Below are 26,361 nucleotides of genomic sequence, written 5' to 3'. Positions count from 1 at the left end.
GTGTCTCATGAGGGTTATTTATTATCATTTATGTTATATTCATGTCTTTAGTCTGTTGGCTATATGCACTTCAGGTTACGTTCTTGTAGACTGTTCATCTGTCCTAATACATTTTTAATGTATTAAAAACTAATAAACTAATAAAAACTAAACTAAAACTACGCATTAACAAAAAATAAAAACGATATAAAAACTGGTAAACCCGCTCTTAAAACGAATTCAAATGAACTAATTTCAAAAACAAAGCGTCCAAGCTAAATAAAACTAAAAACTAAAATTTTCAGCAGTCTCCTGATGGTCTCTTGAGTCACCATGTAGGCCAGCCTGAATGCATTTCAAATGATCTTGTATCCATAGTGCATGCCATATCCGTCCAACTGATCCTGGAGAAACATTGAAACAAACATACAGATCTGAATGAGCTTTCCTGACAAAGAAAGATTAAAGATTAAAGATTTCAAGTCCTCAGGTGCCTGCGTAAAGTCAACAAACTAATGGTAATACCATCTATGTGACTTAAGGACAGGACTATCTCCCAGTGTCTTAAACCCAGATCAAAGTAAAAACTTGATTAAACTAAAAAAAGCCGCCCATGTTGTTATAAATCGAACTCTCAATAAAGGAATGAATGCGTTTATTGTTTCAAATGCGCTCTGAACTCAGAAAAAAAGTATACAGTAACTCAGAAAATAATTACTCCGAAAAACCAACCATGAAAAAAAATTACTCTGAAAAACAGAAAAAAATAAATGATGTTATGAGTACACATGTTTATAATAAAAAAAAATGTGTGAACAAATACGCAATGACATCATAAATACACATTTGCAGTCTGCAGCGTCAGACTGACTTCGGGGTATTTGTTGTACAGAACAAGTAAAAATGTTCATCCTCCATGTGGTTTTCAGATGGCAGTCACGCCCTTCCATGTTACCTGAGGCAAGGTAGCGTTCTCAGTGTTGTCGGTGCGCATGCGCACGTCTCCCTCCGTTCAATCCGTAGTAAAGTCAGCCCAGAGAGAGAGAGGAGTCTGGTCCAGAGTACAGTATCTGGACCGGACCGAAGCGGGCAGGACGCACATTTGCGAGGCGGAGGAGATGGGGAACAAAGAGAAAAGGAAGAAGGATAAAGACTCGTCCAAGAGCGACAGAGTTACCCTGAAGAAAGAAATTGGACTTTTGAGCGCTTGCGCTATTATCATTGGTGAGTGTGTTGACAGCTTTTGTCTGAAATAATGCAGCCTGTTCAAATCGGGGAACTCCTTACAGTGAGTTCAGTTTCAATGAGAAGAAACGCATTTGAGCGAGATGTATATACATATACATGTACATATACATATACATATACTGTACATATACATATACTGTACATATACATATACATATGTAACGTGGTGAAAGTGCAGTCGCTGTTCTGTTTTGTCACAGTTTCATTGCACACAATAAGAGTCGGGGTTCCGTTTTAGTTCCTGAGCACTGCACTGCAGGGATCTCCTCAATGTGTGTTCTACAGTTTTGGAAATAATGTGTTAAATAATTGCCGCGTAAAGCCGACGAAGTGCGCACCGAAGTTGGTTTTACGCACGGATGCTGCTCCTGCTGCTCCTGCTGCTCCTGCTTCTGCTGGCTTTTGTTCATTTGGGGTAACTGTTGCATCAGTCGGCGATGCCCCGAATATGGACACGCTTACGTGGCTGCAATCATTTTACATATATACTGTACATTCAAACACAAAGCTCAGCCCCCACGAGGTCCACCTGCGCCACTGTTGAGGTTTAACGCGGAGCTAACTCGCGCCAGGGTTAGACGTGCGATTTCCATTAATGTTGTTCCTCTCTGTAGTTGTTCCTATTTACACCGCACCCACAACACAAATCTACTTACAAAGTATATTAAAGTCCTGCCACAGATAAGGAAGTCTGTTGTTAAGGTTACGGTTTTGGCGAACGATGCTCTGTGAATGTATGTAGGAAATAGACGCAATGGACGATGTGACAGTGTAATATCCTTAAGTGGGAACACATTCGGCTACATACTCTCATATATAACAATATATAATAATAATAATGATAATCAATCATATGTTTTATGTGCTACGAGCAGCAGCTGCCAGCAGATCAACACCATGTGAGTGGATACACACAGATCTCATACACTCCATATCTGGAGACATGCCACTGACTTAATGAAAGCACTTGAATGCTGTCATGAAGTCATCAGTTTATTTTTATGTAAGGCAGTCTGCTCTGCAATTTAGTTTGATTTATGGCAATTATTTTACACACACACATTTTTTTTTGTAGATTCAGTGCAACTTGTCAGGCAACACACTGTGCTCTTATCAGTCTATGACATTATTTACATCAATACTTTATGGGTGTGATGATTCTCTAAGAGACCAGGTTTATGTTTTATTATGGTCTTTTGTTCGATTGGCTTTGGACTTCACATTTGGTCACATCTTTCTCTTTCTGTTCTGATTCTTCTTCATGTGTTTCTCACAACTTTGCTTCCTGTCCTATTTTCTGTGTTTTGATTTTTTCACTGTATCTTGCACAGCTATTCTTCTTAAGGACACTGCATTGACTTCCATTCATTTAGACAGTCTAAACATCATAACCAGTTAATGCTTAACCCTAACCCTAACTTAACCATCATTCACAAGTTAAACTTAACCTGTCTTGACCCTCAGAAATACAGTTCTGCCTCATTAGTTGCAGGTTTTGGTCTCCATGTGGACTACTGGTTCTGACAAAGTCAGTGTTTCACCCAGAAAAAGGTTCTCAAGATGTAACAAATACAAGAAAAATACCTGTTGATGTCACATTTTAGTATCGGCTCAGCTTGCTTTGAACCTCGCCAGAGCAGGTACCAAAAAAGTACCAGTTACCAGGCACTATCCCTAATGGGAAAGCAAAAAAAAATCGTCAAGCCGAGTAGTGGTAGAACTGAATAATTGAAAAGAGCCATTAGAGACCAAACAACAAGGTGTCATGCTGATGTGTTTTCTTGCTGCAGCATGTTGAAACAGTGCGTTTGTTGTCGATGTTTAATATGAGGACCGTGACGTGGTGTGTTATCACACTGTGAGGGACAGCTGTGGCTCTATGGGTTGAGTAGGTCATATTTCAACCGAAATTTCATGGGGGTTTGATCCGTGGCTCTTAGGTCTACATGCCGGCGTGTCTTTGGGTGAATGGTGTGTTTATAGGAAAAGGGCTGCATGTACTGCATGTATATGCTTTGTATGAATGTGTGTAATTAAGTATCTTGAGTGGCCATCAAGACCAGGAAGTGCTATGTAAAAAGAAACTTTGTTGTTTTAAGGAAAAGCCATTGTCATTTCCTGGGCCCAACCAGGTGCTTTTTGCACCTGACCCTAACCACTTTTATTTCCTCATGTCAGTCCTGTTGACATGTGAATAATTAATATATATATTTTGGCGCAGAAACACGAGCTCACACATATTTGGTTTGCAAAAACATTAAATTGCACATGATCCTTCGACTGGATTGCAACAAGCTGCACTTGCAGCAATGACTGCAGTTTACGGTATCATATCTCATCCTTTGTCCTGTATCAAGATACAGGACACAAGGATGTTTGTGTCTCTGTTTAGACCTAGAGACCTAATTACACAGGCCTACATGAATGAGATCTTTGTGCATGCTGACATTCCTCAAACATATTATACTGGTGTTACAATGTCAGATAATGACTAAAGGCAAGCTCAAGATTTTGAATTTAGTAATTTTCTTCACAAGCTGCTATGGTCAAGTCACAGGACAGACTGAATTAGAGCTGACTTGATACAATTGAGAGTTACACATGACTGCCATTAGTACACCTTTGGAGACAGAATCGCAGAATGATATAGATTTAAACCACAAGTCGGCAGATCTCTGACACTCTATGGGATGGCACGACTATACAAGAAGACCAGAATGTGAAGCCAGATGTAGACAGAGTATAGACTGAGATATCCACTGTAGTTTTATTTGCAGTATGTACAGCCCCTGCAGAGTTTCATATTTCACTGACAAAATGGACACTATCCCACAGTATCTGAAACTAGTAGAGAAGATGAGAGGCAGCTTTTTTTTCATTATGGCTAATGACAAACGTATTGTAATTGAGATCTCAGCAAAATGTGCAACCAGGAGATAAAGAAAAAGCAACTGTGTCAACATTAAACGTATCGTTTTATCTTGCAGCCAATCTATTGTGGCTTTTTAGAACTGGATTTCCAGTTAATTCTCATTCTTTTTGTTGTTTTGGCTACTAGTGAGTGTACAGATTCTTTGCTTAAATGTTATATTACACCAACAGTTAGCCTTTGCATTATATCAGAGTGCTTCAAATCGTATGTGTTTGATCTGTTTAATCATTGCTAGTTTGAAACAAATGTTCAAATGATTCAGTTTGGCCAACACTTGCCAAGTCTTCTCTGTGAGGCACAGATGGAGTGAGGCCTGTGGACCTTTACTACCCACCAGAGACGGCCCACTCACAGTCTACCCACATCATCTAAAGCAGGGGTAGCAAACCACTCAGAGCCCATTTTTTTTACGGTGTTACTGCAAAGAGCCACATCATACACAGGGGTACACATGAACATCCTGTCTCTCTCTCTCCCTCACACACACACACACACACACACACACACACACAGACAGACACACACACACAGACACAGACGTCTGCAGATTTACTGTAAATTTCGTACACCAACGACATGACATAATGGCTTGCCATTCCGTTCAACAAAAAAAAATATTTTATAAATTTAAACACGTATTTTCGTTTTTTGTTGTCGTTTACTCAACAATGAGGCTTTCCCTCGTGCATGTGCGACTAAGGCACCTAGCAAGGCTGTCAGTGTGCTCGGCTGCTGCTTTAACACATTCAACTACTACTATGACAATTCACCTTTTAAAAAGCTTGGCATGTATAAAGACACCTGTTGCCTTGCAGCAAAAAGACCGAGAGTTTGCCAAAAAACATGCAGAGGTAAACTGGATACTCTAGATTGACTGTAGGTGTGAGAGTGAATGGTTGTTTGTCTCTGCGTGCTGGCCCTGGGATGGAGTGGTGACCTATCCAGGGTGTACCCCGCCTTTTGCCCCATGTCAGCTGTGATTGGCTCTAGTGGCACCCAGGACCCTCATGTGGAGGATAAAGCGGCCGAAGATGAATGAATGATTTAGGAATGACTGAGTGTGGGGAAGCTCCCGTTGAAGATAAGATTGTATCTTCACCACCAATCATCTTCAACTACCCACAGATTTCTTTTCAGGAGAAAGTGTTTATTTTCACTCTGCCTCAGGGTTGTTACCAGTGGGTAAAAGTTCAGTTCAACTCATTTCTAGACTGAAGACAGTGGTGTTGATGAAGGAGGGAAGGGGGGCATTTGTGTGCCTTGTCCATGAAATTGGCTCAGCCAGTTCAGGTTCTGATTCATGTTTTCATCTCTGATGCCAAACTTTATGACATAACAACACAGGCATTATGTAACCACTCTGCATCTCACCACAGCCTCCACAATCAAATCCGACAGTTATAGATGCGCTGACCTCCTCTTTTGCTCTGCATCATTAGAGAAGATTAAGAGCTTCACGGGAAAGCTGTAATTGTGTGCCTTACTGGCCTTACTAATAGCTTTTAACGTTTAACGTTGCATTTACAGTAGTGTGCAAAAAGTCTCAGGGAACAACCAGCTTAGTTGTTTTTATGTCTGTGAAAACCTATGATAATTTGGACTGGAATGATGTGAACTGTAAGATTAAACCTTGTCACAGCAAGAACTGTTTGATACTAGACATGAACTACAAAAACAGCATCTATAGGTTAGTCAAGTTTTTTTTATGCTGTAGGGTCACAATATCATTGGAAAAACAACAGATATAATGGAAGCCTAAGACTTCTGCAAAAGTACTGTTTGTGCATATTGTTTATTATTATTCATTCAGTTTTTATTATCTTATAATAGCTGTCCAAATATTCTCCTAAAAGGAGGACACCATGCAGAACAGTGAAAAACACATTTTGCTTGGACAGCTGCTTTTTGGTTACTTTTTTTATTATTATTATTTCCTTGTAGTGCTGATGAAATAGGACTTTGAAGAACACATGACATGGTGATGAATTAGTGTCCACCCTAAGCAACTGAGTAACCAGAGAGCACCTGCTTGGAGGATGATTATTGATTAGAGGCTCTGGTATACTTCTGCACACATCTGGTTTGAGCGGCTCACAGCTGAAAAGACCCGTCGGGCATGGGAGTCAGGGTGTCAGCTGGTTTAATGGGTCGCCTATGACTATCCTGTTGCCAAAATAATAATTTTTCTCCTCGGTTAGCGGGGCTTATACTCCACCTACAGGTGGGGCAGGAGTTCATTTTGCGCATGCGATGTCCACGCGCACCAAAATCTGGGCCTACGCGTTGATGGCACACTTCGTGTCATTTGCACGGGAGTATACCAGGGCCTTTAAGCCTATCAGTTCCACGTTAGTCTCTCTGTATGATTAGATCTCGGAAACATTCCCGCAGTAATGTCAAGGCGTTGTGCTAATAAAGTGAGACAGCTTCACTGGCGCTACTGCACTGCCGCTGTCTTCACACAAGCACTCTGTCAGATAGGTCTGATAGTATTACTTGACCCTTGACATAATTCTGTTGATGAAGACCAAACAGAGGTGAAATAATAATGACAAAATCGACAAAAATTAAGCACTGCAGTGTTCAACGTTACATTTACTGCTGTCATCACACACTTTACTGTTACATACCTTAAATACCCCGACTACAGCATGTGATTCACACCATAGGAAAAGTTATAAGCTTATAAGTGTGACCAGATTTCCCAGAGCGGGTGGGTTGCAGGTAGTTGAGTTAATGCATTAATGCGGAAAATATTGATCAGAACATAATCTAATGGAAAAGGTGTAGTGAAATATCGGTTTTAATGGTGATGTAGAGAACAATTAGCGCCAGTAAATGACAGGTGGAATAATTGTTGGCTGTTGGTGTCAGGGTGAAACTGGCTAGTTTGTAAATGCTTTAAAGATGTTTCATTGCTAAATTAAGAGCCTACTTCAGTTTAACCATTCTCAAGACCACTTGCTTTGTTGTAACAACAGCTGGAGTGGCTGGAGTCTCCTGTGGCCTCGTGTAAACAACGGTTGTTTTTAGAGTCAGGTGTCAATGCTCGATAAATCCCCTGAGATGGGAGGGGTGAAAGTAGAGCATTGTAGGTGGGGGTTACCTGAAATTGCTCCTCCCCTGTGGAAGGATGGTCTCTACAGCCTGCTTCACAGGCACTTTCACACTTCCTATTCAAAATATAATAGAACCCTTACACAGGTTGGGTAAACGGCTGAGTTTGCCATGTGTTTTTTCAGTGGCAGGTCTGAACAATTAATCATTTCAACATTAAAATTACAATTTTTTTAAAAAGGGCTGCAATTTTACGACGCAGTATTAGGCCCAGACTGAAGAAATTCCTTTTTAACGAGGAACGTGTTACATTTTTGATCTGGGGTTCACAAATAAGGAAATACTTCACCACACAACATTATCATCATCTGTTTTGAAGAAAGAATCACACAGACTTGGCGGAAATCATCTCTTTTGTGGAGGAGGAAATGGCTGGTTACACTTGCGTTCTATTTAATAATAATTACAATAATACATTTAATTAAAAAAATACTGTTACTTTTTCTCGTAATATTACGACCCGTGGGGGTGCTGTGCCAATCTCAGCTGACATAGGGTGAAAGGTGGGGTGAAACCTGGACAGGTAGCCAATCCATTTACAATCCATATGTTCCATGTACTAAGTGATATCAATGACTATAACTGCGTACAGATGGCTGCATGTGTGAACACAACAGAAGTTCCTCTGGACACTATGAAAATACTCCTCCTAGTCTAAAGCTTAGATAATGTCCCATCAGTTGAGCTTATGTGAGAACACTGCAGGGAAAAACTCTGAATATTCCACAGCCAATGAATGGGCAAATGGGGAAATTGTTGTGGATCTTCCAGTGATTCCCCTGCTGTTATGCTTGAGTCTCACTCTCAAAATCGTCCTATGAATTCACCATAAGTATCAGAGGGTTTGACAACACTCACTAAGTAATTCACTAACACTGGCTCAGTCCGGCAGAGAATGTTATCTCATATCATCAAAGACTAGGAAAAAGTGAATGCTTTAACCCCTGACTTTTCACTTGTGCATCTAGACCAGACCGGGGCACGATACGGCCCTTTTGCCCTCCCTGACTGGCCCACATGAGGTTAATTAGAAATTAAACGTTAATAACAGGGTTCTAGAGTACGGCATGCACCTAACATTTCCAGTTTACCACATTGATCAATGCGTTGCGACATCAACATGAACAAAAATAAACAACTCATTCATCTCCATGCCCCCCAGCTCCTTCTCTCTCCTACACACACACACACACACACACACACACACACACAGACACACAGACACAGATCAGCTGATTCGTCTGCTACTTCTCTCCACACACACACACCACGTGCAGCCTTTATCAAAGACAACGCTAACAACAATGTCTATGGTATTTCTCTTCAAATGTCTCGGTTTAAGTTTGCTAATTATCATTATCTCCCTCCCTGTTTATTATCTTATTATCTAAACAGCAAAGCACTGTCACTCTTGCATGTAAACTTGTCTAGTGTGACTGCAGCATTAGTGTGTGTGCTTAAGCGTACAGGTCCACTGTATCGTGGTGGTGTCAGACAATATATTCACTACACTACACCACAGTATAGTAGAGTATAATAGTATTAATTATAGTATAGTAAAGACATTTGTGGGAATGTCCGATATTGGCTTTTTTTTTTACTGATATTCGATATGCCGAAATGGTCCAACACTTAATTCCGATATCAACCAATATATACAGGCTTTATTCCCACATAACTAAATTTAGGTCACATCACATGTCTCCTGTTTTGGAATTAAAACATATTGCCTACTTTTATTGTGATAGATATTTATATTCTATATTTTTAATTCATGGAGTTTTATATTTGTAAAGCATTCCTGAAAGCCATAAAAAAGCCTAGAGAAATCTTATTTCCAAGCGTGTTGTCACAGCTGTGTACGAGCACACCACTGTCAGGGAACCGTACGATATGAAAACGTTATGAGAAATGTGAATAAATTAAGGCAAGGGGGGGGGTTTCGTTTGCATTGTGTTTTAAATATTACGACAAAGCAGTTGTTAGTTATTTATTTGTCGCTGACTTTAATCTCAGAATTCATGTTGTTTTATTTCTTTTTCTTTCTTTCAATTTTCTTTTGTGGCCGTGAAACAAATCAGATTTAATTTAAATGGCTGGGATGTTTTAATAGGTCTCTGGGGATTGCTTGGCTGTTGAGTTTTTTCTTGTGTTCAACCTCCTGTCTTTGTGTGTCAAAAACTAATTGACATCTGAATGATGAAAAGGCCTCACTATGAACATCAGGAAAATACTTGACTGTTGTTTCTGTTATATCTAGTACATAGTAAATGTATATTAATCTATATCCCATAAAAGTACATTTTATTTTATAGTATTGTAATCTTTACTATGTTTACTTCTGTGTTATTTATTCTGTTTATAACCACCTTTTTTTGTAAAGATAAATAACCTCAACCTTTGATTTTCTCTCCAGGGAACATCATTGGCTCTGGGATATTCATCTCTCCTAAAGGAGTGTTGGAACATGCAGGCTCAGTGGGGCTGTCACTCATCGTTTGGGTTTGTGGAGGGGGGATCTGTGCCCTTGGGTCCATGTGCTATGCTGAACTGGGTGTCACCATCCCGAAGTCTGGAGGAGACTATTCTTATGTGACAGAAATCTTTGGAGGGCTAGTGGGGTAAGAACTTTTGTTTTCGCCGGCTCTTTTTCCTTTATGCCATTGCTTGAGACATGAGCTCTTGACTTTGATTTTTTAGGATTCTTTATGTTTGCAGCAATTGTTATGAACTATCTTTAAAAAGGTTACATTCAAGGGTCCAACCCTTCAAGGGTTTAAACCTTAGTGCACACGAGGCACCCAGGTGCCTTTTTGTTCATAAAAAAGGAGCCGAGACAACTTTGAACTTCGACGTATTTCCAAATTTTAGTACTTTTTGCTCAGGCGTGTTTATATAGTTAGTGAAAAAAATAAAAAATACACATTTCAACATAGTAATGGAAAAAAAGCAGCCTACATGCTCTGTGTTCTAAGGCTTAATAACACCGCCTGTCTGGAACCAATTACCTCTGAGGATCTTGTGACTTTCATGTGGTCATGTGACACATCAGCTGATCATAGTGTATTATTATAAGCCTGTTAAGGTCACGCCCCGCACTGTGCATGCCCGTGGAGGGCACTAGTTTGTTCCTCACAATACAGGTCACTACATAACCCATTACACTCACTGAAAATCATCTTCTTCTCATACAAGTAAATGAATTACTTTAACGACAGTGGAGTAAATCTCATTTTCTGAATGGTAAGCCATGACGCCCCAGGACTGAATGGTGCTTGTCAAAGTCTCCCCCATAACTCTGCAATGCAAAGATGCCTGAAGCAAGTTACTGAGCCATGACTGTTGCTGTGGAGCAGGGGTGTTGGTGTTGCTCCCTGTCAAAATGAACCCTTCTGTTGCCATCGCCGACAAGATTTTCTTACTTCTCATTGCCTCTAGACCATGTGGGATATAGAAAATTCAAAACCTATGTTCTGGACATCTGTCCAGGGTGTGACCCCGCCTTTCGCCCCATGTCAGCTGAGATTAAGATATTGGAAAGCAGAGAAATAGAACTTTGCGCCCATATACTTGTCATTACGGTAGAACCTGTTCAATCACAGACAAGATTCACCAGCGCGTCACACGTTTGTGACGTCAGCTTATTCCTAAACGGCTGAATAACTGCCAGATATCGTGGAAAAAGGGGCAGAAAGGGGCAGAAGCACTCACTCACTGAACATTTTTTGACAATACTACAGCCATACAATCAATATAAATGCAGGCAGCCTCATTATCTTAATGGTCATAAAAGGGTTATGTCCACTCAAAACAGCCTGTTATGAAAACTTCTTAGAAGCTTGACTTAGAAACATTTATTAAGGTTTATTGCTCCCTGTTAAACCCAACATGTTTTTTGTCCTGCAGCTTCCTGTTGCTATGGAGTGCCGTCCTCATCATGTATCCAACAACACTGGCCGTCATCGCACTCACCTTCGCTAATTACGTCTTGCAGCCGGCCTTCCAGGACTGCCTGCCTCCATTCGTTGCCACCAAACTCCTCGCCACGATCTGCATCTGTGAGTCACAAACAGGCAAAATGCTCGTTGAGTTCAGTTACTTTTAGTCTATTAGGTTTGTCTTTATTCTGAACCACAATGACTTCAGATCACCCGTGAACACCTTTCCCCTAAATATTGCATAAATGAAGCTTGAGTTTCCATGAGTGATGTTCATGAAGAGCAACTCATTTCGAGTAAGATCATCACATAGTTCTTCTGTTGATCGGACTCTTCATGTGCAGTGGTGGATTTTTGCAGGGCAAAGGAGTCTTGACACACTAGAGACACAGTACTAGAGTACTTTTTTATTCTTAAATTCAAATGCCACAAAGGGACTTTTCTAGACTGACAAGTGCCAGATTCCTTCCTTGTTTCGGTCATAACGTGTTGCAGGCTGTGCTCGAATTACATGGAAGTCCCACACAGCTGTGGGGGGTCGTTAAAATATAACTAATAACCAAGGGTGTAGGTTTGTGTGTGGACAGTGGGGACATGTCAAGAGAAAGCCAATATTAGAGACAGGGCAATGTGTCATGTGCGCAAATTCTGTCAGCGAGTGGAATTTACGAGCAGCAGCGAATGCATCACAGCCGAGCAAGAAATATCGCTGTGAATCACAGAGGAGACGAGAGAGGGAGAGAGGGAGAGAGAGAGAGAGAGAGAGAGAGAGAGAGAGAGAGAGAGAGAGATCGCAGGTTATGTTCTAAACCTACTAAACACATGTTTTATTTTGTTATTTTAATCACAAACAATGCAGTTTTCCATGTAAAGAGTATAATTTACATAAACGCGATAAACAGAATGACAGAAACATGTTTTACAACAAAACTTCACTATCGCCGAATAATTCACAGTGAAGTCTCACTCTTGTGCGACCCACATATGAAGGATAAAGAAGAAGACAATGAATGAATGAATGAATGTTGTAACATTACTTAGTGTTTTCTTCCTTGTCCTTCTGGAGCTTTTTATGAAGGCACAGTTTGGGTAGCCACAGGTTGTATGAGCACAAAATCACTAGTTCAACTAACAGGGAGCCACACCAATCAGAAGCCAAGACAGCGGGCCAATCAGAGGCAAGGACTCCCACAACCCCTGCTTAGCATGAATAATGAAAATAGCACACACATTAGATCCAGTGGAGATGGAAGACAGAGCCTGCAGTTATAACCCAGAGGGACTCTGGTCAGTCCAGTCACCTACAGCTAACCACGGAAGAAAACCACCATCAAGACAAACGTACTAAACCTCCTCTCCTAGTTTTGCATGTTGCTTTTCATGCAAAAGGAAATGTAATGACATCATGTAAATGAGAGCAATTGCATGTCTCAGGCTAGAATTTACAGCACACACCTCCACTATTTTTGGTGGCAGAATGTTCCAACTGCAGTCTAGTTACACTCTGTGAGTTTCTATGTTGTACCCATCTGTGTGTGTGTGTGTGTGTGTGTGTGTGTGTGTGTGTCGCTATCAGAGTCAGACTGCGTAATGGTGCCAGCCTTTGTGGACGCCGCTAATGAGAGGGTGTGTCTTCACCATTGTGTATTGTTTCACAGTGGTGAGTGTGACACTATCACTAAGGAAAAGGAGAGGATCTTTATTGTCATTATACAACCAAAATTGCACAAGGGAATCACGAGGTCAGAGGGAGGGTTGATGGGAGCCGCTGCGACTGAGCGCGTCGCCATCACAATGGACCAAATTGACCGAACGTGGCCATCATTCATACATGTTTTGATGCTGAGAGGAAACGGTAGAGCTCGGAGGAAACCCACGCAGACACAGGGAGAACATACAAACTCCACACAGAAAGGTGCCAGACTGGGAATCAACCCCAGCACCTTCTTGCTGTAAGCCAACCGTGCCGCCATTAAGCACCATGGAAACAGGACATGGGCAGGACACCTTGCACATCAATTATGGAAGATTTGGTAACACTTTATATTAGGGAACACATATCCACCATTAACTACGTGCTTACTAACATATACAAGCAGCATACTAGCCATTTATTAGTAATTATAAAGCATGTACTAACAACTTATTCTACATAACCTTATTCTACCTCTATTACAACATGAATTAAGATTTGTCCTCAATAATGTGTTAATATGTGCTTATTATGCACTAATAAAGGGCTAGTATGCTACTTATGTGCATGTTAGTAAGCACCTAGTTAATGGTGAATATGTGTTCCCTAATATAATAATAATTAATAAAATATGGCTGTTTGATATTCCTATTGGCTGCTTGTCTTCTGTAGTCAGCTGTAAGTAACTGGACTTGCTCACGTTAAAGACGTTTCACCTCTCATCCAAGATCAACTCTTGTGTTCAAACTGATAGCAATTCCAGTCAATCTACAGCCAAGTACTGAAGAGGACTATAACCTGGATGACTGAGAGTCTTCACAGACCTATTGGCTGCTTGGTATCATCCCTGCCCTCCTCTCTGGCCCACAGCTTCACAGATTAGACCTGCAGTCATATAGTGACACTGTAATCATCAGCTTCAAGCTGTACGTGTAAAGCTTTTATCTGCAACTTGTGAGCCGGGAAAGTGTCAGGTTTTCCTTGCAGACAGAAGATGTTTTGGATGACAGGAGAAACTGGTGTTAAACGGTTCGATAAGTCTTGGTCCATTTGGTGAAAACCATTAAGACAGGAGCAGCAGGACACTCTGCCACACAGGGCTCAGATTACAGATGCAGCCAACCTGTAAATGATGCACGTATGAATTATTTACTAGCACTAATTGCAGCACATCCATAACAACATGTAATGCATATGGAAACATAATATTAAGTGTGTGATCTAATTTGCGTTGCACTATACCTGTACCTGACCTGTGCGTCGGCTTTGTATGGAATCACGCCACGTGACAAATTAGTTCCGTGTCTGTTGTGAACACAGCATCAGGATTTTGTCGTTATTCAACAGCCCCACATGCATTGAGTTGTTGCTCGTCATGCATGAATCAGCATGAATTTTAGCTTACTGATATACAGTACATATACAGATCACGATTAATCGCTAAAATAAACATGAAGCTTATAACAAATATTTATTTATACAGAATCATCGAATGAAAATAGAATTTCCAAATTCAAAGACTGGTTTTAATGGCTTACTTTAAACTTTAAAACACAGTATCTCTCCTTTGAAGTATATATTTGGCACCAAAAAAAGGCATCTTGGCGTTTTAAACATGTTAGTAATCTAGTAAACACAGAGAAATACAACACACACAGAAAACACTGGTGGACACTGAAAGAGAGCGCACAAACGCACACAAGTCAGGGAGGGCAAGAGAGAAAACACAAACTCACACACAGAGAGAGAGAGAGAGAGAGAGAGAGAGAGAGAGAGAGAGAGAGAGAGACAACGTGCACACACACACTTTAGTTTTGACCAACATGCCACAGACTCGATTCGCCTGCACACGTCACCAAAGGTTATGGGTCAGTCGCCACGCGTTTATTTAAATTGTCCGCCAAAATTAACGCGTTAATGTCAACACTTAAGAACAGAGAGACTAAACCTACTGTGCATAACACCTGCTGTAGAAACTTAACATAAAACATCCTGCTAAGCTGAGCTATAGTAGTCAGGAAAACCCCAAGACATCCCATTAAACCACTGAATCACATGGGGGTTTAGGAGTTGCAGTGTTACAAGTGTAAACAATTGTCAGCGCTGTGTTTACCATTCTTCTAAAACACAGAGTTACATTCAGTTGATTTACTGTTCTGCTGAGTTCACCGAGGCCTGTGTAATGACAGCGGAACCTTTCTCAGTGACGAGGAGAATGTGAGTCATCTCGTGCCCCTTCCTTCCTCGTCTGCAGCGTTAAGCACGAGAGTCACTTGTGACCCAGTTGTGCGTGCACTTCCTGTGAGTGCGAAAACAAATGTTAAGTTCAAAGACATGGTTGTGAAGGTGTTTCAGCCAGACGACAGAACATTCACAAGAGGAAGCACTCAGAGAGCACAAACCTCTGCCGAGGCACCTCATCATTTCTTCTTTGGGCCATTCCATTCCTAGAAACGTTTGAACCAAATCAATCCTCCTTCTTGGTAGAGAGAATACATATCTTTTTGAGGGTTAATGCTGGAGGTCACACTACTTGTTCTAAGCACAATTACAGCCAAAATCAATTGTATATGTATTTATATGCAGTGTGTCACAGATCTGGGTTACCCCATGTCCTTTCAAATTTAGTCTGCTCAAAGTTCTCTTTGAGGGAGTTACGGTGCAACCTTTCCTCTTCTTGCAACCCAACACGACAAGTATCATTCACACCTCAATTGTTCACATTGTTTTTTTACTGTGTTGTCTCTGGGTGTTGACTAGACCTGCCCTTCTTGGAAGAGATAATTAAGCAGGTTGGGTAGGGCCTTGTAGTCTGTCATTCCCATCAGTCACAGCCTAAATTTGACACATTGTTACGCCTTCATTTAACCAGGAAAGTGCAATTGAAATTAAACTTGTTCATGCTAGACCATCGTCAACACAGCACAGATACTGTAAAACGCACATGCACGGTATGTGCGCGCTCATGACATGCAGGACCTATTATGCTCTGAAGTGTTGCACTTCAGAGTTGGATTGAGGGATAACGATCACTCGTCACACTAAAAGAGGAAATTACTCTGCCGATTGAAGATGCTGAGTGGCTAATCGTAAAAAAAAAAGAAAAAAGAATTAAGAACAAAAAGTGAGGCAGAGGGAACGATAAAATGTTCTGTATGTCTGCTGTTGCATTACTGCCAACTTCCTCTCGTGCCTTTGAGCTGCTTTTTTCAGGTTATCCTGGTTCTGTCCACCTTACTCTTGGAGGCGTGCATAGAGACATGACTATGGGGTGGAACCTCCCAGAGTAGGGGGCTGTTGCACAAAACCTCTTCACCTCCATATGTGTCACCATATGTGTCCACTATGAGCTGTAGCTGCTTTGAAAAAAGCTGTGATCCACCTCAGGGGCAAAGAAAGCCTTGAAGGCACACTTAGAATTCTTTACACCTGCCTCGGCCAAGCTGCTTCTTCTTGTCCTGGTTTATGTGGCGGACTAAACCAGGGTGAACTACAATAGGTTAACCCCCGCTTTCTCAGATATCCTTGATTTCTTAATTCTACAGCCTCCACAAGCAGAACCATCACTAAGCTAGTTTTTTTTTTTTTTTTGCCAGTGGCCAACCATGATGGTGGTGGTGGCAAGATTGTGCTGTTCATCATTGATTTCACAATATCACAGCCCCCACAGCTGTATCTCAGTTCAGTGACTGAGAATACTGAGCTTATCCTTTTATTTAACCAATTCTAATGAGTCAGTACATCGAAAAACAACTAAGTCACAGCAGTTTCATGCAGCCGTGCTGTGATGACTCCGCCCACTTGGGGAGGTACTATATTGTAATGGAAAAACCAACCAAACCGCGTCGAGCTGTGCCCACGGGACCATGTAGTGGAAAAGCAGCTTAAGTCTGCCTTTAAATAAGTAACACTGTGTTTCACCTCCTTTAACAAAACACAACTGACATTGTTGCTGTGTAAATAATGATATGCCTCGGAGCGTTTCAGATTGTTAATAAGTCAATAAATAAAGGTTCCTTCAAGAGGTCGTCCTCCCATCCCCCAAAATCTAACTGTGTTAAAGTAACACAAAGAGTAAATCTTGTTGCATGTGATATTATATATTTTTAAATTGAACACAAATTCCGATTGGATTTCACAGTCAGTTACCGGTTACCATTAATGCTTCGGCGACAAGACGCGTCTATAATTCACACAAGGTACTGCGGGGGAATGCAATGAGGTGGATAATGGGAGAAAATACAATATTACCAGTGAACTCTCATGTAACATTAACATGAGTAAACACAATAAAAAATAAATCCAGTGCAGTAAAAATATATGCCCGAAGGATAGAGGAGCACCACCTTGTAGTGCCTTCCTGCCTTCGATAATCGATAAACCCGTCTGTATAAAGCAGTTTTGAGATGCATCATATAGAAACAAAGTTCCTGTCAGTCTTTCAAGAATTCTCCCTGTCATCTTCCTCTGTAGCAGCGAGCGAGCTGACACATGCTTAGATCATGACCTAAAGCAAAACTGTACCAAACTTAAAATGAGCTCACATGTCAACAGAGTTTGTCCTGACAACTGTATTTCACATCCTTGTGATTCCCATCTCGTATTATTCTTAAGGTTAGTGTGAAGGCACTTGTAAAATCTTATATATGTATTAATCTTTTATTACATGTATACATTGGCCATGAATTTCCGCCCCTAACCGCTGTTTTTGAACATGGACCCTGGATAATATCTGAGAATTGGTTCCAGAGAAGTTTGCAGTTCACATTTGATGAACACAGTGGTGGATTTTCTGGTTGGGGAGAGTCACTGGAGGTGAGGGGGGAGGTGCCTGGCTCCTGGAGGTTCACTCACTGCGGATTATACAGACCCCTTATGCATTACAAGAGTTCACTGGGATATCATTTGGAGATTATACTTATATATAGAATCTCTGGAGAATGTCCACAGTGACTTCTGAAGATATTTGTGTTCACACACACACACACACACACACAGCCTCTCCAGAGAATGTGATGACTTGAGTGCAAGTCTGAAAGCAGCTTAAGTGTTGTTTCAGCCATCTGTGGGCCTATGTGACCCTCTTGATTGGCTCTACGAGTACAATTTGAGGTGCAAATGTATGAGGTGTTGTTTGTAAGGTGGCTCAAGCTGAAAATAACGTCAACATTTTGCCACTTTTAGCTTCAAACAGCGTTTAAAAAGGAGTGTTTTCCACATTTAATACGCTAATGTTACCAAGCTTTTATTTTGGTACTTCCGGTTACCGACCGAGTGGATTTGCATATTAGCTAACTATTTAGTTTCACCCAGAACATTTAGATTTAAACATTTCGAGTTAAATATAATATTTAGATTTATCATTTAGATTTCGATTTATCATTTAGATTTCGATTTATCATTTAGATTTAAATTTAATATTTAGATTTAACTATTTAATATATGTACAAGTTAACAAATATTGGCGTAAACATGTTGACGTTATTTTCAGCATCGGCCATTTTACAAATGGCACCTCATACAAATGGTTAGAAATGAACCGGGCAAACTGGATGTAACTTTCCTTTTACCTATCACTACTCTGCAAACTTTATGTTTGCTGTGCCTTTATATCTGTAAAGCACTTTGGGAAACCTTGGTTGTTTTTAAATGTGCTCTAGAAATAAAGTTGACTTGACTGAAGTAACAGGTCAACCAGAAAACCTCTAACACTAACCAGCAGAAAGGGGGCAGATCGCCAACTAGCGTAGCGGAGGCTGACACACTTCACTCAATAAATGGATTCCCCGCTTGTGCTTTTATACCAGGACCAGGACATTTATCCAACTAAATGCCGTAGACCTCCCTGTGCATGGAAACCTACTGACTGGTTGTACTTGTGTTGTTGGCGTGGCTCTGTATTTATTTCACCAACACTAAATCCTGTAGTGTGAAGGGTTTCTGGTGTCAGATGCCTTGTGGGTCCGCAGACAGGACAGGGAGGTTACTGCCAGTTCAGTGACTCCAGGGACTAGAACCTTGACCAAAAAGGAGGCGTTCCTGAGGTTGGAGCCCCCTGATAAATCTGCTCTGAGCTGAGATCTGAATCCATTGAAAGTAAAAGCAGTAATTAGTTTAGTATTCCAGTGCGGACGCAGCCTTCAATAGACGTTGTGATGGCAGGACACAGATTTACCTGCGCTGTCACATTCAAAGCCTGCTGGCACCTCCTTCCTGTCAGGGTCACCACAGAGGGAAGCTGGGGAAGGTGGGGGGTGTTTCACAGAAACACAGGAACGGAAATGCATGGAAAACCCTGAGGGTAATTGACTATAAAACACCACGGCAGCGTAGGGGGAGAGGAAGCTGTGCCCGGTGCCACCAAAACATCCTGCCAAAAATTCACACGTGTGTATATGTGAGGATATCCGTGCCAGCGGAAGCAGTTTGTTAAGATTTCTGTTGGGAGGGGAACCTTGTCCTGTTGATGGATGACCTGCTTGATGCCCCTGCCCATATATGCACACACACACGAGGTTAAATCAAACAAAGACTAAATGTAAACGGGACAAAGATGGAGAGACTTCACACTCTTGCTGACACTCATCATTCAGTCTGAATAACTTTTCTTGTCTCTAGGCCTTCTTGCTGCAGTGAATTGGAAACAAAAATAGTATAATGGTACAAATAAAATGTAAAACTGCTATAAAAAAAAGGTGGCTATGAGGACAATTTGCTCTATCAGGGCAGATGCAATTGAAATAAGGAAATAGAAAGTTACAAAAAGCTGATTTCGTCGAGGGATTATGTATTAAATGAACAGTAATCAAGGAATTTGAATGTAGATAAATAAAAATAAATGTCATAAAATAGCGATTTATATATGGAGCAGACATATTAATAAAGTTTTATAAATAATGTTACAAAATCTACACATAATAGGCTAATGCTAAGATACTTTGCATTCAAGTATTTGCATGGAAAAATCCCCCCAAAAAATAGCTGCTTATAGGAGAAACGTCATATATAACAGTATAATAAAAGTAAAAAAATGTCAGACTCGCATGTAAAAGAATATATTTCTAAAATAAGCAATATATCATTTCATTTTTATTATCTAGGGAAAAGTTCTATTGAGTATATATAAACACCAAGTTACAGACACAAAAGATAAACAAAAAGAATTCAACTTCACAGCTTGGTCAACTAAATCTTTTGGAATCTGCCTCCAGATCAGAGTTTAAAAGCGTTGGTTGAGATTACATTTCGCCTCAGGCCCATTCCATAACACAGGTGTAGAATATGCACCAGCCATTTTTTGAAGTTTCTGACATAATGGAACCAAATTCAGAAGATATCAGTTTGAACATGAAATCACTCCATTCAATTTTGGATTTGGATTTTAGATCTATAATTTGAGTTTAATGTTGCATGCGATGCATAACTTGAGGCCTGTGAATGGCTTTAAGGCTGTTTTAACTTTATAGACTCAGGGAGAATTATGAGGAGGCGCGTACTTTACATAGTGTGTATAATACACATGCGTACGCACACACACACACACACACACACACACACAAAAATGTATTACAATACAAATGTTTAAATTGATGAGCAGAAATGGTTCGATGTAACCTGAGGATTCAGTCTTGTGTATTATATAGTATGTGCTACACGCTCAATGATTTAGTGTAAGATTTTAGAACGTCAATTATTTTACAGTCGTCAGTCTGATGCATGTGAGTGACTGATGCTCTGTACACATTAGTAGTGACATTAGCGTCTTCTCTGTTTGTGTGTTTGTATATGTGCAGTATTCCTGACCTGGGTGAACTGTTCCAGTGTTCGCTGGGCAACGCGGATCCAGGACGTTTTCACTGTTGGGAAACTTCTGGCACTGGGACTCATCATAATCGTGGGACTAGTTCAGATCTGTAGAGGTAAACACACACACACACACACACACACACACACACACACAGGTTTTACATTTAGAACTTTTTACTTGTGAATGATATCAGCTGTCCAGTAGTTTATCATCTATTTTCCTTCAAAAGGTCTTCTATTAAAGAAAACCTCAAACTAGCAATTGAGACCATATGTGTTCCATGTTTTTAGTGTTTCCTTGCACAGTCCTCTCGGCCTTATCTGATGTTTTTAAGCCAGTGACTTTTAAACTTTTATTGTTTTATTGCTGTATGTTTTTAATGGTTGGATGTATTGCTGTGTACTTATCCAATGTTAGCTATATGATATACTTGAAGTTCCCAAAGGGGATGAATATAGTTTGTCTAATCTAATCAAGTAAATGTTAATGATGTAAATCAAGTTAGTTTTTTCATAGACTTCCACTCAAATTAACTTTTGCAACCAGTGAACCAGTTTTCTATTTGTTGTTCCCTTGAAACCCAAAGATCAAGTACATTTTCTGTGCTCCTGGCACTTTTCTTCTCTTTTTTGGAACATGAAGAGCATTTGACAGAAAAACATTAAAAAGTGCTTTGAACTAAACAAATGACAGATTCTAGTCTTGTAACACATTTACCAGTTTACCAAATTTAATTCGTTGTCAATACGAAATAAAAGTTTTGTCAATATATGTTATTAGAGTGATCAACAGTTCTTTTTACTTTATCTTTCTACTTTTACTACTTGTTTTGAAAGGAGCATCTGGCTTTGCATTGCTTTTTTTTAATAGACAGTTATGAATGGCTGTTCTATATGAAGAGGGTTACACCAAAATCACATGAAAGGCATTTTAGGAACATGTGCGTTCCAGCTTTCAATAAAAAAACAATTTCCATATGAAGTGATTTTATTGTTTCACTGGACGATCTAAACGCGGCCATTTCACCGTTTCTTCTGACCTCTTCCTCTCTCACACAGGTCACTATGATGCCCTGAAGCCGAGCGTGGCCTTTGAATTTCGCCAGGACCCCTCAGTGGGAGAGATAGCTCTGGCCTTCCTCCAGGCTTCCTTTGCCTACAGCGGCTGGAACTTCCTCAACTATGTTACAGAGGAGGTGGTGGAGCCGCGCAAGTACGGCACGAACATACGCTGCCGCATATCTCAGCTGTTTTACATTTAAACTCACATAGTAGAGACGCTGTTTGTCCAATTGGTTGCACATGTGCATCTGCAATGTACTCCAGCAACTCATACACTCATGCAACACAAATAACAATCCACTGCTGGTTTGCTGATCGAGGAGCCTTGTACTCACATGTTGAAGTGGATCCAAATGTGTAGTTTATATCACATATTTCCAGCCTCCACCTTCCCCTTTATTGCTTTGCTGCATCCCTCGCCTACAAACAATAAACCACAGCAAGATGCTTGTTTGATTCTCATCAGCGACACCTGTGTTTGCTGAACTTACATTTCCTATGACTTCACCTCATGCCCCCTGCTGCTCAGGAGGAATTCACACAAAAGTCAAGCATATTTGAATTAAAACTATGATAGTGGTAGTCGTTTAAATTCACAATTTTGTTAATGTCTTGAATGAATCATCTTGAATCATCATCATCAGCCTTACTTGTGTCTTTGTTATCGTTCTAATAACAAGGAACCTGCCTCGTGCCATCTACATTTCAATCCCACTGGTGACCCTGGTCTACACTTTGACCAACATCGCCTACTTCTCCTCCATGAGCCCCGAGGAGCTGTTGGCCTCCAATGCTGTGGCGGTGGTAAGTAGACGTGTTCCATACGTGTTCAGAAAGTCAGTCACAGCTGGATCTGTAAGCTGCAAATCATAGCGTGCATTAGTGACACAATCAGCCGCTTTATTACTGTCACTCAGGTGTCCCATTGTGAAACCGTCACACGAGAACTTGGCTTCATCATACTGGAAATACAAGTCATGCCATGTCTCGTAAACAATTACACAGTCATGAGTATTATATGTATCTGTACACATACATATAGAACCTTTAACACTCAATGAATCAATGTGTTTTTCCCAGACATTCGGGGAGAAGCTGCTGGGGGTGTTTTCTTGGGTGATGCCGATCTCAGTGGCACTGTCCACCTTTGGAGGAATCAACGGATATCTCTTCACCTCCTCCAGGTACAAAAACAACACACATGTACACATTAATGCATTGATTGTTGTGTCATTCTGTAAGAGCAACGATACGCCAATGTCAATTTGAGTGTAAATGATGTGTCTTTTGTCGTAGATTGTGTTTTTCAGGGGCCAGAGAGGGTCACCTGCCTTATCTGCTGGCTATGATCCACCTAAAGAACTGCACGCCAATACCCGCCCTGCTGGTCTGTGTAAGTACTGTAGTGACAGCTCTGTTGACGTCAACAATGTGGTATGATGTTACACAAGGAATATTAGATGACTTTGTCTAAGAGCGGTAGGTCACATCTTCATGCTTAACAAAATGCATTTTTCCGTGTTCTTATGTGTTGTTTAGTCAAAGTTATAATAATTAATTTTATATTTATAAATAAAAACGGGAGTATTGACTTTTATTTTTGTTCAAAAAAACAAGCCAAGCAAACTTTGAAATGTGGCATTATCATAGTAATGGGGGGAAAAAGCGGCCTAGATGCTCTGTGCTCTAAGGGTTAACATATACTTGACCATTGAATCTGTGTTCATGTCCCACAGTGTTTTGCCACAATAATTATCCTGTGTATTGGAGAGACCCACAACCTGATCAACTATGTGTCCTTCATCAACTACCTGTCATATGGGGTAACCATCGCCGGTCTGATGTACCTTCGCAAGAAGAGACCCAACCTGATCCGGCCCATCAAGGTACAAACTTTTCTGTAGCAGAACATTAATGAAATCATAGCTGTCTGCAGTTTTCCTCAGTTTAACTGCACCAGCTGCTAAAACTGGTGCTCGAAATATCCAACATACACATAAGACTGTTCTTTTCACATATAATTCCATGGTAGTTAGTTTCTTTCTCCCTATTGTCTTTGTCATGGATAACACTGTGGCGCCCCCTGGTGCTGCAGATGTCCTGTATCACACGTTTTCACAAATGTCAGAATGCACAGCTTTGTCCTATATTTTGGTTTCAAATGATATTTTACTGAATGCAGAAGCAGAGAGTGTGTGTGTGTGTGTGTGTGTGTGATTCTCCATGTCAATAATCCTGTGTTTTTTCTAATGTTGTGATGTGCAGGTGAACATGCTGATCCCCATCACCTACATGATCTTCTGGGCTGTGTTGCTGGGCTTCAGTCTGTACTCTGAACCAGTGGTTTGTGGCCTGGGTATGGTCATCATGCTGACCGGAGTCCCCGTGTACTTTGTGGGTGTGTACTGGAAGAATAAACCCAAATGGATCTACAGGCTGGTCGGTGAGTTGGTCTGAGCCACTGTCGCGTGCACTGCATATTCAGACTCTATTTACTCTTTTGTTTATCTCTTCTCTTCTCTTTTGCAGAAAAAGCCACGTATGTGGGCCAGAAGGTGTTTTACGTGGTGTTTCCTCAGGAAGACTCTTCAGAGACTGAATCCCTCACTGCCGCCAAAGCCAGTGACTGAGCAGTGCATTCAAGCAGAGATCCCAATTGACGTGAACAAGTGTACTTCCAATTCATTCTTGTTACACGTTTTCGTATTGTTGTGTCAGTTTGTCAACGGCGAAGAGATGGTTTTGCCCATTTTCGTGTGTAGGTGCAGCCTGAAAGGGGCTGCAGCGAAAACCGACTATCTAAAAGAAGTGGCGGCTTAGGACCCTAAAGATAGGGTGTGTGTGTGTGTGTTTTGATTTGATTGTTCGGTATTACCGTCTCCTCATTCCCCTCATCAGTATGCCAGGTTTTCTTTTTCACATGGATTACCATCTCATTTTCTACGCACTCACGGAGCTTTCGACCTGTCACCTGCTTCACTTCCGAGACCTTTCACTTTTGTTTCTTCAACTATTTCTTTTTTTGCTAATGACGTGCCTTATGAAATGTCTGGGTACAGTGTCCTGGTCTCTGCTGGTATTTTGGGAACACAAAAACTTGTATGCGTTAAATATGCAAGCACTGAGCAATACGTCCATGTTACAGCTGCTATCTTCAGCTCTGCCTCACTAATTACTGACATGATGTTGACTGATGTTTGTGTCTGGCTACAGTCCTTGGCACATTTTCTTTATCCCCCCGTTGTCTTCCCCTTTCTCTCTCTCTCTCTCGCTCTTCTTTATTACTGTAATATCACTACTTTCTCATGAGACACTATAATGTGCCTGCATTATTACCTCCACCAAGGACGTTATTTGCTGCCATGTATGTTGTTGTTTTTATCTTTTTGTTTCGTCTGATTGTAAGACACATAACTCCAAACGTAATGGATAGTTTTGATGAGATTTTCTGGTGACGAACAGTAGGTTTTGGCCCAAGGAAGGGATTATTAGATTAGATATTAGAGATGTAGTGTATTGGCACTGTGGGAGGTACGGCCTTGGTAAAGGTTGGCACTCTCTATTTTATCTGGTCACAAATGTGACCTTTACAACGACACTCATCTCTCCCAGCTGTATTTACAGGACAGGAGAGATGATAGTTTGGAGACAGAGCTTGAAGAATGACTCACGTTCTCAGAAATGAATAAGCTGCATTGTTACAACACAAGACAAGACAACAGACTGTTCTTTCAGGTTTTTTCCTATGTTCTCACGTGTGACAACGCCTCTATGAACTCTCACAAGACACTTGAGCTGCCAGCACAGGTGTAAGATTCCACACACATGTTGTGATACAGAACTTGATATTGACGTGTTGGATCGGGGCAGCAGAATCCGTATTTACAGGTCGGAGGAGGCTTGGCAGCGGGTGTTTACTTGTGCATGGACCCACTCCCACCTCCCCAAAGACGCATTGTTACTGCAATGATCCCTGGTCAAGTGACTTATACAACAACTGATTTACTGTGATACCATTGATATGATATGGTTAGATTAAAAAATAGTCTTTTTAAGCTTGGTTCTGTTGTCCACCTAAATCGCTAATTTGCCTCCGAATTGCTTTAGTCAAATCGATCTTGCTAAAGTTATGGTACCACAGGCCGTGTGGTACGACACACAAGTATATTACTATGATATGTACAGTATATACTTCCTTATAGCACTTTTCTAAGCTGTTGTTATCTTGATGTTGTGCAAAGAACAGAACATGTAAACCAGTAGGTTGTACCCAAGCTTGAATATGTGGTCCTCTTCCAGGCCCAAAGTGCTGGGAATTTCCCTCTGCATCAAATCCATGGAAGTACACACACTTAACAAAACATGCATGTCTGTCTGTTCAGTTGAAATCTGTAAATAGTAAAGAAAAAACAAACTGTTACATATGTGCCAAGGACTCTTACAATCATTCCTCAGACGTGTTGTTCTACATATTTCTGACGGATGAATCTCTGTGTTTTGTAAAAAAAAAAAAATGTCATTTTCAAACCAGAATAACAATGTAATTCCTTATTAAATATAGCAAGTCCTGAGAAACATGATTTTGT

General features: G+C 40.8%; 1 protein-coding gene across 1 annotated transcript; it reads left to right on the top strand.

The window, feature by feature from the left end:
- The first annotated feature begins 1,009 nt into the window (after positions 1-1,009).
- Positions 1,010-26,355, top strand: slc7a10a (solute carrier family 7 member 10a). Its single transcript, XM_058628836.1, has 11 exons — positions 1,010-1,203; positions 9,693-9,897; positions 11,183-11,334; positions 20,701-20,826; positions 21,773-21,926; positions 22,456-22,579; positions 22,856-22,959; positions 23,072-23,168; positions 23,512-23,661; positions 24,041-24,218; positions 24,305-26,355. Exons 1-11 carry the CDS (start codon positions 1,098-1,100, stop codon positions 24,403-24,405), a joined length of 1,497 nt encoding a protein of 498 aa, XP_058484819.1. The 5' UTR covers positions 1,010-1,097; the 3' UTR covers positions 24,406-26,355.
- Positions 26,356-26,361: the final 6 nt, after the last annotated feature.

Source organism: Solea solea, chromosome 5, assembly GCF_958295425.1.
Source record: "Solea solea chromosome 5, fSolSol10.1, whole genome shotgun sequence".
Classification (NCBI taxonomy): domain Eukaryota; kingdom Metazoa; phylum Chordata; class Actinopteri; order Pleuronectiformes; family Soleidae; genus Solea; species Solea solea.
Note: the sequence above shows the minus strand (reverse complement) of the source record. Positions and strands in the feature narration are given on the sequence as shown.

Bases quoted from the DNA above. Each gene is read 5' to 3' on its own strand.
- slc7a10a (XM_058628836.1), top strand. From the start codon at position 1,098: ATGGGGAACAAAGAGAAAAGGAAGAAGGATAAAGACTCGTCCAAGAGC. The intron at 21,927-22,455 runs GTACGGCACGAA...TCTAATAACAAG, and splicing joins GAGGTGGTGGAGCCGCGCAA to GAACCTGCCTCGTGCCATCT. The intron at 24,219-24,304 runs GTGAGTTGGTCT...TCTCTTTTGCAG, and splicing joins ATGGATCTACAGGCTGGTCG to AAAAAGCCACGTATGTGGGC.